General features: G+C 48.4%; 2 protein-coding genes across 6 annotated transcripts in view; one reads left to right on the top strand and one right to left on the bottom strand.

The window, feature by feature from the left end:
- The window catches only part of LOC119121616 (mitotic spindle positioning), a 39,793-nt gene extending 24,961 nt beyond the window's left edge, over positions 1-14,832 (top strand). The window contains exon 5 of the transcript XR_005097707.1: positions 14,611-14,832. The gene's annotated coding sequence lies outside the window, so the exon portion shown is untranslated. The remainder of the gene's footprint in view (positions 1-14,610) is intronic.
- On the bottom strand, positions 8,446-17,203 carry plppr3b (phospholipid phosphatase related 3b). 5 transcript variants are annotated; one of them, XM_037249346.1, is made up of 8 exons: positions 17,008-17,203; positions 14,175-14,262; positions 11,911-12,096; positions 11,709-11,835; positions 10,824-11,076; positions 10,679-10,736; positions 10,034-10,207; positions 8,446-9,880 (listed from the first exon to the last, which is right to left on the bottom strand). In XM_037249346.1, the coding sequence occupies exons 2-8, from the start codon at positions 14,259-14,261 to the stop codon at positions 8,633-8,635; spliced, it is 2,133 nt and encodes a 710-aa protein (XP_037105241.1). In that variant the 5' UTR covers position 14,262; positions 17,008-17,203; the 3' UTR covers positions 8,446-8,632. The 5 variants fall into 5 exon arrangements, with proteins under 5 accessions (XP_037105241.1, XP_037105242.1, XP_037105238.1 ...); XM_037249347.1 differs by having other exon boundaries at positions 10,824-11,013; XM_037249343.1 differs by having other exon boundaries at positions 8,446-10,207.
- Positions 17,204-17,384: the final 181 nt, after the last annotated feature.

Raw genomic sequence — 17,384 nt, 5'->3', positions numbered from 1 at the left:
GTATCAATTTCTTCTGGCGGTCCATTAGAGTTTACGTACCTGCATAGCAGAGCTGTCTGTTCGATATCGGTCACGTCACCCGACTCATCACAGGCAATTGAGAAAGCTGGAGCTGAATTGATGTCCTTGATTTGCTGATCGGTGATATTGTTTGCCATTCAAATGACCATTTCCTTCACTGTTTTTGCAGAGAGAGGCACGTCTTTAATTTTCGGAATGATCTCAGTTTTGTTTTTGAAGTCCGAAAATAGGCACTGTGATATTTTAACGAATGACTCCGTCATGTACTCGCCATCGGTGAATGGTTTCTTTGTTATCTCCCGGGCTGCAACAAACCTTGCCGCAGTAGGAGAGTTTGGAGATGCAATCCACTTCTTGAAACTGTTTTTTCGTTCCTCAAATTGCATCTTTCATCTCAGTTCCAACTGGGTGATCGGCAGCAAATTTAGCATGCTTTAGCTGAAAATGTCGCTCCAAATTGCTTTTCCCGTTATATTTGACAACTTCTCATTGCAAATCAAACATTCAGGCGATCCTTCAGCCTTCATTGGCAATGAAAGCAAATAGTTGAGTCCATTCTTTCTTAAAGCCTCTGTTCTTATCAGTAATCTTTCTCTTTTTGCCTTTTGAATCCATGGCCCGTCACTCACACACCTGTTTGTTTACAACTCGCCTGTGCTGTGTCGCTTGCTATGACGCAATTTTGCGGCATTCTGAAATTCGGTATTTTTAATATATTTACAACTACATAAATTTTCTACAGCATAAGAATGTTTGTCTCATGATTACCATCTAAAAACCATATTTCAAAAACAAAAAAACAAAACATCTTTTTCCATTTTCACGCATTTTTGCAAGAGCTCCAGGGAGCCGCGAGGGGCGTGCTAAAGAGCCGCGGGTTTCCGACCCCTGGACTAGACATAGTCGGACTTGCCTCCACACACAGTTTGGGTTCTGGTACAAGCCCTCTCGAGAGGGGCTGGACTCTCTTCCACTCTGGAGTTGCCCACGGTCAGAGGCGTCGAGCAGGTGTGGTCATACGTATTGCCCCCCGGCTGGGCGCCTGTACATTGGGGTTCACCCCGGTGAACGAGAGGGTAGCCTCCCCCCGCCTTCGGGTGGCGGGATGGGTCCTGACTGTTGTTTGTGTCTATGCACCAAACAGCGGCTCAGAGTACCCACCCTTCTTGGAGTCCCTGGAGGAAGTACTGGAGAGCGCTCCTTCTGGGGACTCGATCGTTCTACTGGGTGACTTCAATGCTCATGTGGGCAATGACAGTGAGACCTGGAGGGGCGTGATTGGCAGGAACGCCCCCCCCCCCCCCCCCATTCTGAACCCGAGCGGTTTTCTATTGTTGGACTTCTGTGCTCGACACGGATTTTCTATAATGAACACCATGTTCAAGCATAAGGGTGTCCATGTGTGCACTTGGCACCAGGACACCCTAGGCCGCAGTTCGATGATCGACTTTGTAGTCGTGTCATCGGATTTGCGGCCGCATGTTTTGGACACTCGGGTGAAGAGAGAGGCGGTGCTGTCAACTGATCACCACCTGGTGGTGGGTTGTCTCCGATGGTGGGGGAAGATGCCAGTCCGACCTGGTAGAGCCAAACGCTCTGTGAGGGTCTGCTGGGAACGTCTGGCAGAATCCCCTGCCAGGAAGAGCGTCAACTCCCACCTCCGGCAGAGCTTTTCCCACGTCCCGGGGGAGGCGGGGGACATTGAGTCCGAGTGGGCCATCTTCCGCGCCTCCATTGTTGAGGCAGCCGACCGGAGCTGTGGCCGGAAGGTCGTTGGTGCCTGTCGTGGCGGCAATCCCCGAACCCGCTGGTGGACACCGGCGGTAAGGGATGCCGTCAATCTGAAGAAGAAGTCCTATCAGGCCGTTGTAGCCTGCGGGACTCCGGAGGCAGCTGACAGGTACCGGATGGCCAAGCGGAACGCGGCTTCGGCGGGTGCTGAGGCAAAAACCCGGGTGTGGGAGGAGTTTGGCGAGACCATGGAGAATGAATTCCGGACGGCTTCCAGGAAATTCTGTTCCACCATCCGCGTCTCTGGAGGGGGAAACAGTGCACCGTCAACACTGTTTACAGTGGAGATGGCGTGCTGCTGACCTCGACTCTGTACGTCGTGAGTCGGTGGGGAGAATACTTCAAAGACCTCCTCAATTCCACCTACACGCCTTCCATTGTGGAAGCAGGGCCTGGAGACTCTGAGGCGGACTCTCCAATCTCTGGGGTCGAAGTCACTGAGGGAGTTAAAAAAACTCCTCGGTGGCAAGGCCCCGGTGGTGGATGAGACCCGCCCGGAGTTCTTAAAGGCTCTGGATGTTGTGGGGCTGTCATGGCTGACACGCCTCTACAACATTGCATGGACATCGGGGACAGTGCCTCTGGATTGGCAGACTGGCGTGGTGGTTCCCCTCTTTAAGAAAGGGGACGGGAGGGTGTGTTCCAATTACAGGGTACACTCCTCAGCCTCCCTGGTAAGGTCTATTCAGGGGTGCTGGAGAGGAGGGTCCGTCGGGAGGTCGAACCTCGGATTCAGGAGGAGCAGTGTGGCTTTCGTCCTGGCCGTGGAACAGTGGACCAGCTCTACACCCTCGGCAGGATCCTCGAGGGGGCATGAGAGTCCACGTGTTTTGTGGACTTGGAGAAGGTGTTCGACCGTGTCCCTCGAGAGGTTCTGTGGAGGGTGCTTCGGGAGTACGGGGTGCCAAGCCAACTGAAAAGGGCGGTTCGGACCCTGTATCGCCGATGTCAGAGTTTGGTCCGCATTTCCGGCAGTAAGTCGGATTCGTTCCCAGTGAGGGTTGGACTCCGCCAAGGCTGCCCTTTGTCACCGATTCTGTTCATAATTTTTATGGACAGAATTTCTAGGCGCAGCCAAGGTGTTGAGGGTGTCCGGTTTGGGGACCTCAGCATCGCGTCTCTGCTTTTTGCAGACGACGTGGTGCTGTTGGCTTCTTCAAGCCGTGATCTCCAGCTTTCACTGGAGCAGTTTGCAGCCGAGTGTGAAGCGGTCGGGATGAGGGTCAGCATCTCCAAATCTGAGTCCATGGTCCTTGGTCGGAAAAGGGTGGAATGCCCTCTCCGGATCGGGGATGAGATCCTGCCCCAAGTGGAGGAGTTCAAGTATCTTGGGGTCTTGTTCACGAGTGAGGGCAGGTTGGAGCGCGAGATCGACAGGCGGATTGGTGCAGCGCCGGCAGTAATGCGGACTCTGTACCAGTCTGTCGTGGTGAAGAGAGAGCTGAGCCAAAAGGCAAAGCTCTCGATTTACCGGTCGATCTATGCTCCTACCCTCACCTATGGTCACAAGCTATGGGTCATGACCGAAAGAACGAGATCCAGGATACAAGCGGCCGAAATGAGTTTCCTCCGCAGGGTGTCCGGGCTCTCCCTTAGAGATAAGGTGAGAAGCTCGGTCATCCGGGAGAGACTCGGAGTAGAGCCGCTGCTCCTCCACGTTGAGAGGAGCCAGATGATGTGGCTCGGAAATCTCATCAGGATGCCTCCTGGACGCCTCCCTGGGGAGGTGTTCTGGGCATGTCCCACCGGTAGGAGTCCCCGTGGACGACCCAGGACGCACTGGAGAGACTATGTCTCTCAGCTGGCCTGGGAACGCCTTGGGATCCCCCGGGATGGGCTGGATGAAGTGGCTGGGGAGAGGGAAGTCTGGGAGTCCCTCCTAAAGCTGCTGCCACCGCAGCCCGACCCCGGATAAGCGGAAGAAGATGGATTGATGGGATGGATGGAACTTTGCCCTGTTTGAAAAAAAATATTTTAAATGTGGTGCAATTTAATTTGGCTGTTGTACATATCCAAGAACGTTTTAAAATAGTTCTGTGTAGAAATAAAATTGCTTTTTCTACATGTTATCCAAATGATGATAAACCTGGGTAAACCTGGGTTTTATTTTGCACTTTGACATCCGCCCCCGTTTCTGGAGTGTGAAAGACATGCAATGACATATGCAATGACATATAAATGCAAGTTCGATATTGAAGATTGCAATTACAACATACACTTTCTGCATATGCTCGACAGTAGCTAAGCATATACAAGTACATTCAAACCACCAATAACATATCAATTTCCAAAGATAACACAAGGCAGTTGTGATTACTTCTACAATCAAGAATAATTCTATAATCAATCTGTATATTGTGGAGTCCGGTCAGTTTTTAATACAGATGCTCCGCTTTTCTCCAGGCTTGGAGTCTGTGTTGTTAAAGTGGAAAAAGAACTTGTATTATTTGACAATTCACCCATTAACCGCTGTTAATCACATTACACAACAAAATTTTAACTTTTGAAGTGCTTTGCCTTAGAGTTCCAAGCCCTGTTGAGCGTAAAACAAAGTTCGGTGCACATTTTAATGACATCAGAAGATGAAAACCTACATGTTCACGTGCCACTCCTTGAACTAAATCTGGAGTCACAAATCACTACATGGGTCAAAAAGTGAAATTACATTTTTGCCATGGCATCAGAAGATCTCAAATTTATGATCTACACTTGTTTGATCATTTATTTTTTTTATAATAGCATGCCGATTTTTGAAAGCGAGCTGCTGACATCAGCAAACGCAATGCCATTATTTACATTCGTTTTGAATTTACATATGAATTGTAAATGCATGCAGCATAAGCTCTTGTCAAAAATAACATTTGCTTTTTAAATGTAGGCTACTCATACAGTTGTAAACTTTAAAAAAAAAACTATTCACATAAGAAAACCACTACATACATTATGCATCAACATGAAACAAACTTTTTGTAATTTGAAGCAAATTCACTTTAGCTACCATTAACGTTTGTGTCAGAATCTCTTCTCTTCCAAATTATTAAAACTTAAACAACTAGTCATGTAGCGAATTATGGGAAAACGAAGTACAAGCTAGTAGGCAAGCTACAACTTAAGTCCAAGCTTGCGATCGATTGATAATGAAATGGACAAACTTTGCAGGACAAAACAGCAACTTGTTGGATTTGGTTCACAATTTACGAGGCGCACTATCCGTGCCTCACGGCAAAAGCCAGAGCCAATCACCTGTTATCCAATTTACTCCCTGTGTATTCGTTGTCTTTTGCAATGTAAGGAAAGGACTGAGACACCGAAACAAAATTTAGACTTACACAGGTTGGTTGAGTTCAATCACAATTCTTGTTAAGAAAGCTCTGTTTTCAGGAAAGTACAATACAGCGCTGGGCCTTTCGTGCGACCATGCTCAAGAGCAGAAAGTCTCCATTCAGAAAAGGCAAGTTCAAGGTTCTTTGGTCAGCTTATATTCAGTTGCACATGCCGGTGTGGGCCGAGTTTGATGGGTGATGAGTCTTTGGGGTGGGGCAAGTTCGCAGGAGAGTTTGATTCCATGGGAGTGGGTGCTGGTTCGGTGAGAGCTGGTTCCGTGGCGTTGGGTGCTGATTATGGGCGATTTGATGTGTGTGGGGGCTGTTGTTTTCCTTTTCGTCTTTCGGCCTTGGCGATCATCTTTGGCCGGGTTCTTGGCTGCCTCCCTCTGGCACCTGCTGGTTTTATCTCCAAGTGACCTTCCTGTAAACATTCTCCTCCATTCTTGCACATACACTGTCGCACCTCGTCCATTCATCATCCTTCCACTTTTGTCGTTTTGTACGGACTTATGTGAAGTTTTGTGTGTGACATCATCAATTCGTTAATGTTCCCTGACTATGCAAAGTTCTTACTCACCACTTACCATGCATTTGTTTGTTTGTCACATTCTTAGTTCAATTATGCTTCCGACCGTAGTTTTCATTATTAGTCAAAACATTTTCTTTCTCTCCAGAACATTCAATAGTAATCCAAGGCTGGCGTCTAGCATTAGGCAAAATACGACGTCACATCAAGCATTAATCAAAACACAAGATATAATCAGGTACAAAACATTCTTAGACACCTTGGGCCGTGTCCGTGAATTAGAATAACATCAGGCATGCATTAAACAGTTCCTTAAGGGTCGTTATGCTATTCAGGCAATATATCAACAAACATTTGTTATTTCATAGTGCACAGAAATACATATCAGATCATGAAGTTACAAAAACCTATGTCATCACCATATATAAAAATGTCTAGATATGTCTTCTTTATTGGTTTGGTGTGCAGATGTAATTATATGCTTAAAATGTTTCTTTTATTGATTTAATATGTGAATATACTTGTCTGCTTATGTACTTATTCAATGAGGTTTGAGCATATCTGTTTTTGTAGCTAGGCAGGACTTTTTGTATTTCGATCCCATTCCTTCAAACTCTTACTGAAAAACCTTGAGGACTCACCTCTAAGCAGCCTTCCTTAGTGTCTTTCAGGAGGGATTTTGTCTATAGTCGACTTAAACTCCAACAAACACGCAGGAAAACTTTACTTGCTCTGCACACTACTTCTACTTCTTCTAATTTTTCTTCTTGCTTTGTTTTACGGTGGCACACAATTTATGCACTAGTGGGAAATTACCGAGTTGTTTTTACTCTCAAATTGATCTCCGTCCAGGTGTTTTATTTTTTATTTAAAACGAAGCAATACAAAATTTCTTCATTGTTTATACAACTTACAGCTGGTTTAGGGTTTAATATTTCATATTTGATGGATTTAATTTTGTCGTCTATATGAGGTCTATGGAATAACTCTATATCAGGTTACAGAAATAACCACACTTCACACGGACCAATGGTTATTTAAAACAAAGCAATACAACTTCTGTACATTATTATACAACTTACAGCTGGTTTAGGGTTTACTATTTCATATTTGATGGATTTAATTTTGTCATCTAAACTAGGTCTATGGAATAACCTATTATAGACGTCTATATCAGGTTATAGAAATAACCACACTTCACACGTACGGATCAATGGTTGTTTAAAACAAAGCAATACAACTTCTGTACATTATTTATACAACTTACAGCTGGTTTAGAGTTTAATATTTCATATTTGATGGATTTAATTTTGTCGTCTGTCTATATCAGGTTACAGAAATAACCACACGTACGGCTCAACGATTGTTTTTAAAAAAAAGCGATACAACTCCTATACATTATTTATACAACTTACGGCTGGTTTAGAGTTTAATATTTCGAAATATTATTATATTTGATGGATTTAATTTTGTCGTCTATATTAGGTATGGAATGACCTAATATAGACGTCTAAAATAGGTCTACACTTAGACGAGACTAATAGACATCTATGGCTCAGTGGGATGTTCTTCATATTTGCTATAGACAAATACTAAAAACATTTTTTTTCAATTTCAAAGACGTTTTATTTGTCATGCAGCCTTTGTTTACATTCACGAGTTCACATTGAAAGTTTGTCCGCCTGGCTCCCTTGTGTAGTTGGGGCTCCCAATTTACGGTTGGTTGATCCAAGACTGAACTCGGGAATGCGCGTTTGTTCCCCGCAATTGGCAGACGACCCGCGGGGCTTGGACAGACTCGTGGACTGGTCGCTAATCTGGTGTTTATCTGGATTGACCGGGAAGCAGCGTCGGAGGACTCCGTTGGGCTGATTGCTTGAAGAGGGACTTAAACAATTTTGGGGCTGACGCAATCCAAGTGGAAGGAGGAAGTTGGTTTGAATGTGCCCTGAGCTCCTTGACACTGACGAGCAACCAGGCCATTATGTAGCCATCTTCTCGCCCAAAGCGCGCCCCTGTCGTAAATATTGGCACGTAGAGTATAGCTAACAGGCTAAAAGATCAAAATTCGGTGTATTTTTCTCATTAGGGGTTCCGTCCGAGTTGTTTTGGATGAGCTCCTCCCCTTCCTGACATTCATTTGCTTTTCTTGCGCGTCGTTACGTCAACATTAGCGTTTTTGTCACAATAGCACACGTACATTTAGCATCACCATGGAAACTGAACGATCGCATCGCAGCCCAGTTCAGAGCCGAAACGCGGGCGTATACGAAGAAGTCTCATCTCATCCGTTGGTGCAGAACGTCACCGTGGCCGCCATATTCGATGTGGCACTTCTGCCTCGTTATAAAACGCAAGTCAAGAAACAGAAATTCCCAAAGCTGCAACATTTGGGAAACCAAAATCAATGTTGATCTTTTCATCTGTTAATTATAAATGTTTGATAGATGGAAGCACTTTGGCAATGTATTTACAGCTACCAATTGTAACACTGAAATGCAGAATTTTGAAATATCCTTGGTAAACATCTCATAACTGCGGCTGAAAGAATTTAATCTTCAATGGAGATGCGACATGAGGCTTTTTGAATAAGGAGAACTAATCTTTGCATTTCACTGGTTTTGATTATTGTATGTTTGTTTGTTTTATCCTCACTGTGATTGATGGCAGTCGCGAGAGAAACTTGTTTAGTCCAAAGCCTGAGGTTTGGGTGTTTACAAAATTGGAGGTGTTAATGAATCCTAATTGTTGTTGTTCAACATCTAAGTTCAAAATGATGGCTTTTTTTTGGTCCAAATCTAACATGGCAGTGACGTCGACATACGATTCTGCGCCCATAGTACGAATGTCGTTCAGACCGTGAATCAGTGTGCTCCGCCCACTGCTCAGCAAAGCGGCCAATGAGAATCAACTGATGAATTGATGCGACTGCACTACAGACATGATTGTCTCCAAAATAGAGAACCTTTCAAAAGAAGCCACTGGACTCATCCTTCATTGTGCGACCTTGGAAACTCTTGAGGTGGTTCTCCTCATTAGTAAGGTGAGCGCCTCGCTCCAGAAGAACCAGCGCCGTCTTGCGTCTGCTGGCCATTCCTTTGCGCTGCGCATCCGTCAACGCCTCAAACTGTGCCGGCGGTTCATAACTGGCGCCAGCTCGCCGCTGTCGGAAGCTACTGCCGCAGGCGGCGGGATCTCCTTGCTGCAGGCCGTTCAGGTGGTATGTGTCACACAGGTTGGGCCCGGCCCACTCCCAGGGACTTGGTGGCGTTTGAGCTAAAGGATGGTGAGCGGTGTGGGCGTTCACGGTGACAACGGCTTCACGTTGCTTCTCGCCAGCCGGCCGGCAATGCAGACAGGGGGCGGCTGAAGAGCTGCAACAAGCAGTGGCGCTTTCTGAGCATTTTTCCAGCGAGGACAGGGATGCCAGAAGCCCCTGCTGCTTGGACATGGCCACCACCTGAAGCAGTCGCGGGTGGTTGGCCGCCACGCCACTCAAAGCTTCCATGCCAGCCTTCTCTCGAATAGCCAACCACTTGGCGCGGGCTAAGGAGCTCTTGGGTGAAATCGGAGGCGCTACCGCTTGCTGGATCTGCGGCGCTCTCGGCGTGGCCACAGGTTTGGCAGCGCAACCCGGAGGAGGAGTGGGGTTGCGGTTGGATGAGGCGTTGCCGGAGGACACGGCAAGGACGGGAGAACATCTGTTGTCTCTCCCCGAGTCTGAGCCGTCTTCGCCGAGTTCGTTGTCATCCCGCACGCTCTGAGCTCGCATCTCCGCGGACCTCTTCTTCCATTCTGACAAGAGACGCTGTGACGAAACCGTGTCCGTGGGGACATGGACAGTCTTTGGACGTTGCTGGAGCGGCTGCACAGGTTGAGTCGGACCAGGAGTTCCGTCACTGACACCGATGCTGGTTCGGGGCAAAGTGTTGCTGAAAGTCAGCATGGTCTCCTTGGCCATGGGACTCCGCGGAGCCCTGAGCTCAACATCCGCACTGGCCCTCTTGAGGCTTGCCATGGACGCAACCTCCCTCTGAAGGGGTCCCGGGCTGGCCGCTATCTCATCGTTGCTCTCAGAGGCTGAGGCGGGGCCCTTGTTGTAGACTGACTCGTGCCCTCGCTCGGTCAGAGCTCGCAAAGGGTCCTCCAGACTGGGCGGAGGGGGCAGGGCCAGAGGCGTGTCAGAGGACCTAAAGTTGGCCACGGCGTGACAAGCCTGCGTGAGAATCAACAGCTTCAAGAGTGTTGCTAGCAAAGGCCAGCGAAGCCCGGCAAAGGCCAGCAAAAGCCAGTAAAGCCCAGCAAAGGCCAGCAGGCGGTGTCCTGGCAACAACAATCCAAGGTGGAGCACACGGCGAGAAAAGCTCACCAGGTAGGCGGCGATGAAAGCTCCGACCAGGAAGCCCACGTAGATGTCGGCAGGGTGGCTGCGGTGCTGCGTGATCTGGGTCAGGCCGCTCAGCGCGGCGGCTATGGCGAACACAAACACCAAGACGGGTTTCAGCAGCTTGGTGCGCTCCGAGATGGTGGAGTTGAAGTACATCTGAAGGGCGGGACACAGAGGGCACGTATCCACTGAGCCTCTTCTCGCTTGCCTCAAACAATCTGCGTTTGCTTTTCCACAATCTGCTCGATCTGGTGCTTTCTTGTAGGTTGCCTCTGTGCTTTCCGCGTTAGCTCGCCGGGTCGTTAGTCAGCACCCGCCCACTCTCTAAGGTGGACCAATTGGCTCTCCCCACTATGCGCTCACCTGTCGCCGCATCAGTCTGCTTTTTTTGATCGGAGGTGCTTCAACTATTCCTTTTTGATAAGGGGATGATGACATCGTGCTGTCTGGTAGCGCCGAGCGTGACCTCTGTTGGACTTTTTGGAAATAAATCCCATTTTGTTGCAGGGCTAACGAACGGGATCAGGCGAACAAACGGGAGTGACACAGAGAGAATTCAGACAAAGCTTTGTGCAAGCGCTCAAGGTGATTTGGGCTTGAGTGACGTTCACCTGGGGTCCAACTTACAGAAACGTACACGGCGGCGAATGCGGACAGAGTGGCATGCTGCGATGGGAAGCTTTTCCTGCCCGGGCAGAAAAGAGCAGAGACCAATCAGTGAGGAAGGCTCGAGCTGGAAAGCAAGCGGAGGCAGCTGCGACGGGGGGCGCACCTGGCGGCGGCGATGGCATGTCGATCGTGTCCGGAGCAGATGTCCTTGGTGATGTAGGTGTTGGTTTCGCAGGAGACGTGGCTGTAGTTTGGCTTGCAGACGGTGAGGAAAAAGGGGGCGTGGCAACCCGTCGACAGCTGGATGATGTCAGTGACCAGCGCCGTCGCGCACAGCCCGAACACGTGCACGCCTGACATGGCCCACCCCACCAGGAGAGAGAGAAGGAGAGCAGGTTCATCAACTGGATGGAGGCCTGCGATCCGACCCCACCAGAAGGGAGAGAAGGAGAGCAGGTCCATCAACCGGATGGAGGCTTGCATAGCACCCTGAGCAAAATTGGCTCTGTGGGCCCCTTTGTGCCAAAACGAGTGATGCTTGGCCACTCACTGAATTTCTTCTAATGAGAAAGCGCCACTAACCCTCCATTAAGGGCACCGAGATGCCAAGAAGCAGATTGCATATTCATTTCCTCTGAGGGCATGCCAATGCATTGGATCTGCGTGGCTGATCGGATCTGCGTGGCTGATCGGATCTGCGTGGCTGATCGGATCTGCGTGGCTGATCGGATCTGCGTGGCTGATTGGAGCTGCGTGGCTGTCCCGCTGCCTAACATTCCCGCTTCAAACTTGCCACAGCGAACCCGCAAAACAGCTCGAGGGGTGCCCGCCATGCACCCAAATGACCCAGACGGACAAACAGTTAGATCACACAAAAAAAGCAAACAACCTTGTAGTCATTGTTTCTTCACTCTAGTCTAGAAAAGGCCATTATTTGCGAGGAGTCACGGAGCCCTGAGTGGGTGCGCGTCGCCGCCTGTTTTAAGCATCAGTCTGAGCAGAATATGACGACCAACTTCCTGCTGTGCAGCTGTGGCGGGGCTCGTACCCACAAAGCGTACGGTCCTCCTCAGGAAAGAGTTGAAGTTGCAGCCTCCCGCGGCGATGCTGCCTTCTGCTTGCTGGGCTGTGGTACGGGACTGCAGCAGATAGAGGAAGGCCTCCACCAGCATGATCTGCCGCCGCACGCAAGCACATGCGCGTCAGGAGAGGGAGCCGCGGTCCCTCGTTTGCTTGGAGGCGGCAGGTACCGAGGCGGCCGGGCCAGCGAAGGCCAGGCTGAGCAGCATGAGCAGCGGAATCATTTCGTCGCCACCGTCCACGTATGGTTTGCTGAGATCGCGGTCGTGACAGCGGAAGCCGAGTCTCGGAGGCCGCAGCATGTCAGTCAACTCCAGGAAGTAGAGCGACACCATTGAGGAGGCCACGATGGGGAGCTACACGACAACCCAAGTTACAGTATCTCACAAAACTGAGTACACCCCTCTCATTTCTGCAATGTTTTACTTATATCTTGTCATGGGACAACATTGAAGAAATGGCACTTTGATCCAATGTTAAGTAGTCACTGTAGAGCTTGGATAGCAAAGTAAATTTATTGTTACTTCAAAGTAACTCAAAATACAACAATGAATGTGTAAAATGCTGGCAACAAAAGTGAGTACACCCCAACTGAGAATGTCAAAATTGGACCCAAACGTCAATATTTTGTGTGGCCATCATTATTTTCCAGCACCGCCGTAACCCTTTTAAGCATGGAGTTCACCAGAGCTTCACAGGTCGCCGCTGGAATGCTCTTCCACTCTTCCATGATGACATCACGGAGCTGGTGGATGTTGAAGACCTTGCGCTCTTCCACCTTCCGTTTGAGGATGCCCCACAGATATTTAGGTCGGGGGACATGCTTGGCCAGTCCATCACCTTCACCCTCAGCTTCTTTAGGAAGGCTGTATTCGTCTTGGAGGTGTGTTTGGGGTCGTTATCATGTTGGAATACTGCTCCGCGGCCCAGTTTACGAAGGGAAGGGATCATGCTCTGCTTCAGTATTCCACAGTACATGTTGGCATTCATTGTTCCCTCAGTGAACTGTAGCTCCCCAGTGCCAGCAGCACTCATACAGCCCCAGACCATGACGCTCCCACCACCATGCTTGACTGTAGGCAAGACACACTTGTCTTTGTACTCTTCACCTGGTTGCCGCCACACACGCTGGACAGCATCTGAACCAAATATGTTTATCTTGGTCTCATCAGACCACAGGACATGGTTCCAGTAACCCATATCCTTAGTCTGCTTGTCTTCAGCAAACCTTTTGCGAGCTTCCTTGTCCATCTTTTTTAGAAGAGGCTTTTTCCTGGGACGACAGCCATGCAGACCAATTGAATGCAGTGTGCGGCGTATGGTCTGAGCACTGACAGACTGACCCCCCACCCCTTCAACCTCTACAGCAATGCTGGCAGCACTCATATGCCTGTTTTCCAAAGCCAACCTCTGAATATGACGCAGAGCGCGCACTCAATTTCTTTGGTCGACCATGGCAAGGCCTGTTTTGAATGGAACTTGTCCTCTTAAACCGCTGTATGGTCTTAGCCACCGTGCTACAGCTCAGTTTCAGGGTGTTGGCAATCTTCTTATAGCCTAGGCCAGAGGTGGCCAACCCGCGGCTCGCGAGCCGCATGCGGCTCTTTGCCGGGTTTCATGCGGCTCCTTTACGTTCGGCTCGCGAGCCGCATGCGGCTCCTTGCCGGGTTTCATGCGGCTCCTTTACGTTCATATCAACATTTGTGGGTTTATTTGTTTGTTTGTTTGTTTTTGTGCGTGTTCGCTTCGCTTGAGTTCAATATGGTATTTTCGTCAAACGCTGCGTGTTCGCTTCGCTTGAGTTCAATATGGTATTTTCGTCAAACGCGCATGTGGTGAAATCCCGCAAAGGAGGAGGGGCAAACCCAATCGGGGTTGGGGGGGGGCTCTTTGCGGTACACAGTAAAAAAATGTGGCTCTTAGTCTCTGACTGGTTGGCCACCCCTGGCCTAGGCCATCTTTATGTAAAGCAATAATTCTTTTTTTTAGTTCCTCAGAGAGTTCTTTGCCATGAGGTGCCATGTTGAACTTCCTATGACCAGTATGAGAGTGGAAATACCTAATTTAATACACCTAATCCCCAATCACACGTAACACCTCGTTACACTAACTAGTCGCATTACACAGGGAGGAAAAATGCCTAATTGGTCCCAATTTTGGCTTAATTTTGAGATTTTCAATTGGGGTGTACTCACTTTTGTTGCCAGCATTTTACACATTCATTGTTGTATTTTGAGTTACTTTGAAGTAACAATAAATTCACTTTGCTATCCAAGCTCTACAGTGACTACTTAACATTGTATCAAAGTGTAATTTCTTCAGTGTTGTCCCATGACAAGATATAATTAAAACATTGCAGAAATGAGAGGGGTGTACAGACTTTTGTGAGATACTGTAACTGCATGCGTGCATGTGTGCGTGTGTGTGCGATTACCTCGACAAAGTAGAAACATGGCAAGAGGGTGAGACTGGCCTTGGACCATTTCTTTTTTATCTTGTCGGATGGCGAACTCATCATCATCCTGGAACACACGATACAAACACGACGTCACAAACACGACGTCACAAGCCGAGTGCATCGCAAACCGAAACAACAAAATACAGGGAGTCGCTGATGGTGTCGGGGTGCACTTGCCTGTCTTATGTGCCGACACTGTGAGTTTGATTCCCGCATATTTTTTTTATTTTTTTTTTGGTATGGCGCTGATGTGAGTGGCAGCCTCCCAGCAGTGTTCTCTCTTTTTCTCTTTATTTCCTACTTTTCTCCTTTTTCTTTCTGTCTTTTTGTCCATTCGGCGATGCTGGTGCCTTCTACCGCACCTCGGTATCGCTTCGGATCGGATATTTTTTTCCCCTTGGGACCGGGATAGCTGCGCACATCGGTCGAGACCGGCGTAACTCTACGACGGCTTCCTGCTTATCCGGCCGGTGCTGACCGGGTCCCTCGCCTTGGCCTCGCAGTCGTGACCCCTGTGGGGAGTCCGCTCCCTCGTGCTCGTCGGAACCAACGACCTTCGCCGTGCTAGCCACGTGGTGACCATCTGCACGTGCCCCGACTGGGTGCCCAGGTCGCTGCTCACACGTTTGCCTGCTTTGTGTGTGCCCGGGGAGAACATGCAAACTCCACAGACACGGCCGGAGGTGGAATCGAACCTAACTGTGAGGCGGTCGTGCTAACCAGTGCGTCACCGAACCGCCCCGTTTATTTTCAGATTCAAGTTTTTTTTTCCCAAGTACACAACTTTTGACCCCAATCTACCGCCATAGATCCTCGTGTTTTTTGTGAACTCACAAATACGGCGAGAATTCAGCTTGATCACAAGCTTACTGACAGCATGGCACCCCTTTTGAAATTCTAAATTGTGACAGCATAGCCTAAAACATTTTAAATCAATTACTTTTTGAATATAGGACTTAAAAGAGACCAGAAAACACAAAATATTCACATATAAAAACAAGGGGTCTTTATTACATGCTATATTAGGGGGCAAATGTAGCAACTGTGTTTGCAACACCGATGCGTCGCTGATGTGCCGAGCTCATAGAGCGAAGCCCTGTGTCGGAGCGCGTATCGCTTTAAGGAAGTCACGTGACCGAAACAGCAGCAGTATCGCCTCGCAGTGCCGGCTCTACGCAGGGGCAAGAGGGGGCAACGCCCCCTCAAACAGATGTCCTGCCCCCTCGAATCAAACTTTTAGAAGTGAAAAATCCGCTGATAGAAACACACGTTAATCAGCCCTCTCTCTTCTCTCATGTCGGTGCAGTGTGTGTCCTCACACAGCCTGCTGTCAGGACTCCGCGCCCCTCCGTAAACATCCAATCACTGTGAGTATGCAAATGAGGCAAGACGCAGCCAGAGAGTAACAAGTTACAGTCAGCGCGGTAGGAGTTGGAAGAAGCAGTAAAAACTCCACCAAACTCGTCGTAATGACCCGTGATATAACTAATGATTAACGACAACTCAAATAATAGTTAATATAACATTCATATTATATGTTCCCCCCCCTGAGAGATTGCCACCTTATTGTGGTCAGGGGGTTTGCGTGCCTCAGTGAACCTAAGAGCAATACCAGCAGAAGCTTTAATCTTCAGGTGGGACACCCAAGCTGGACAGGTCTTAGTGTAGAGGCCTGACAGAGTGCAATCCACTTCTCCAGGTTGAGATCTGGACACACAGCTAACAACTGCCGTGAAGAAAACACTAACAGTGTTATAAATGTGTAAAAAAAAAAAAAAAAAAAAGAACATGCCCCCTTCACATTTCTGACTGCCCCCTCTTATGTGCATTCCTAGAACCGGCCCTGATCGCCTGTCAAGGAAGCGCGCCAAACCTCTGTTAAAGGAAGCGCATTGTCAACGGGATGGATCTGCCAAAACAATATCTGATCTTTTGCGATTCAACGTGGAAGTTATCAAGAATTATGGAGCAGCCCCAAGTCAGACATTGGGACAATCAAAAGGCCCATTACACTGCACTCCAGCCTCGTCTGTGCCGTGTGAGCGTGTGTTTTCAATGGCTGGAGAAATTGTGTCCAAAAAGCACAACAGGCTAAATGTCAAAACATTGGAAAAACATATTGTTTTAAATAAAAATTTGTACAAAACAAATCCCAGTGCACAAGCGTCTTCTTTCACAACACGTTCACTTAGATTTTCATGTTATGATACATGTTCACATTATTGACTGTAACGAAAAAGGAAAATATATTTTAAGTTTAAATATGTGAAAGAATACAATATAAATTATAATTACTTAAATTAATTAATGTATATACTAGGTCATCAAATCAGTGTCAGTTGAGTCTGTCAACTAGGTTGCCTGTAGTATTTTTAAGGTCAGGCAGGTGTCAGCACTCAGTGACACATTATCATTACAGTTCGGCAATGTGTCCAAACGCTTCACGACGCCTCATTGACCAATCACTAGTGTTCACCGTTGATATGGAAAAGACCCAAATGTGATGTGAACACACCACGTAGACAGTATTGTACCGCAAACCAGAAATGAACACACCACGTAGACAGTATTGTACCGCAAACCAGAAGACTGGACGAGCTGTCGCTGGTACGGACACGCTTAGGTTACATACACCCATCCACGTGCGTCATGTCATCACAGCAGCTGCACTCAGATGGGGCGTGGCCTACCGAAAAACAGTTTTGCTTGAATTCACCCGTATGTAATTAGAAACGCAGTACGTTGCTCTCGCGCGCGCCTAGTGCAGTGAGAAAGAAAGATGCGGCGCAAATGGCGTCACGCGTCTCACCTGATCAGATGCTCTACTGTCACCTTGAACACAGGAAGACAAAGGGAAACGCCTGCACGACCGTCTTGTCCGCAGAGCTCGTGAAGAGGAAGATGCACGCGCCCGCGCGCTGCAGTGTCACATGGGCGCGTGCGCCGGTTACCTAGTTAAATGTCGCGACGCCATTGGCGAAAATAGAACGCCCAACGCCACTCATTTGTTACAAAATGTGCCAAACTCTTGACGGCGCAACGATTACTGCGACGAGATTTCACATGACCAAATAATCTCGTGACGTCAGTAAGTGGGAAAAAAAAACTAAAACAAGGTCTCGTGTTGGGTGCCAATGCTTTGTTTGACAAGGGAATCAAAATTGCTAGGGTCGAGAAAAAACGAGT

This window comes from Syngnathus acus, chromosome 4, assembly GCF_901709675.1.
Source record: "Syngnathus acus chromosome 4, fSynAcu1.2, whole genome shotgun sequence".
Taxonomy (NCBI): domain Eukaryota; kingdom Metazoa; phylum Chordata; class Actinopteri; order Syngnathiformes; family Syngnathidae; genus Syngnathus; species Syngnathus acus.
This window is presented reverse-complemented; position numbering and strand designations above follow the sequence as displayed.

Excerpts from the sequence above, each read along its gene's own strand:
- plppr3b (XM_037249343.1), bottom strand. The coding sequence starts at position 14,261 with ATGATGATGAGTTCGCCATCCGACAAGATAAAAAAGAAATGGTCCAAG. Across the intron at positions 12,097-14,174 it reads CATGTTTCTACTTTGTCGAG|CTCCCCATCGTGGCCTCCTC; the intron begins GTAATCGCACAC and ends GTTGTCGTGTAG. Across the intron at positions 10,208-10,678 it reads TCGCCGCCGTGTACGTTTCT|ATGTACTTCAACTCCACCAT; the intron begins GTAAGTTGGACC and ends CCCGCCCTTCAG.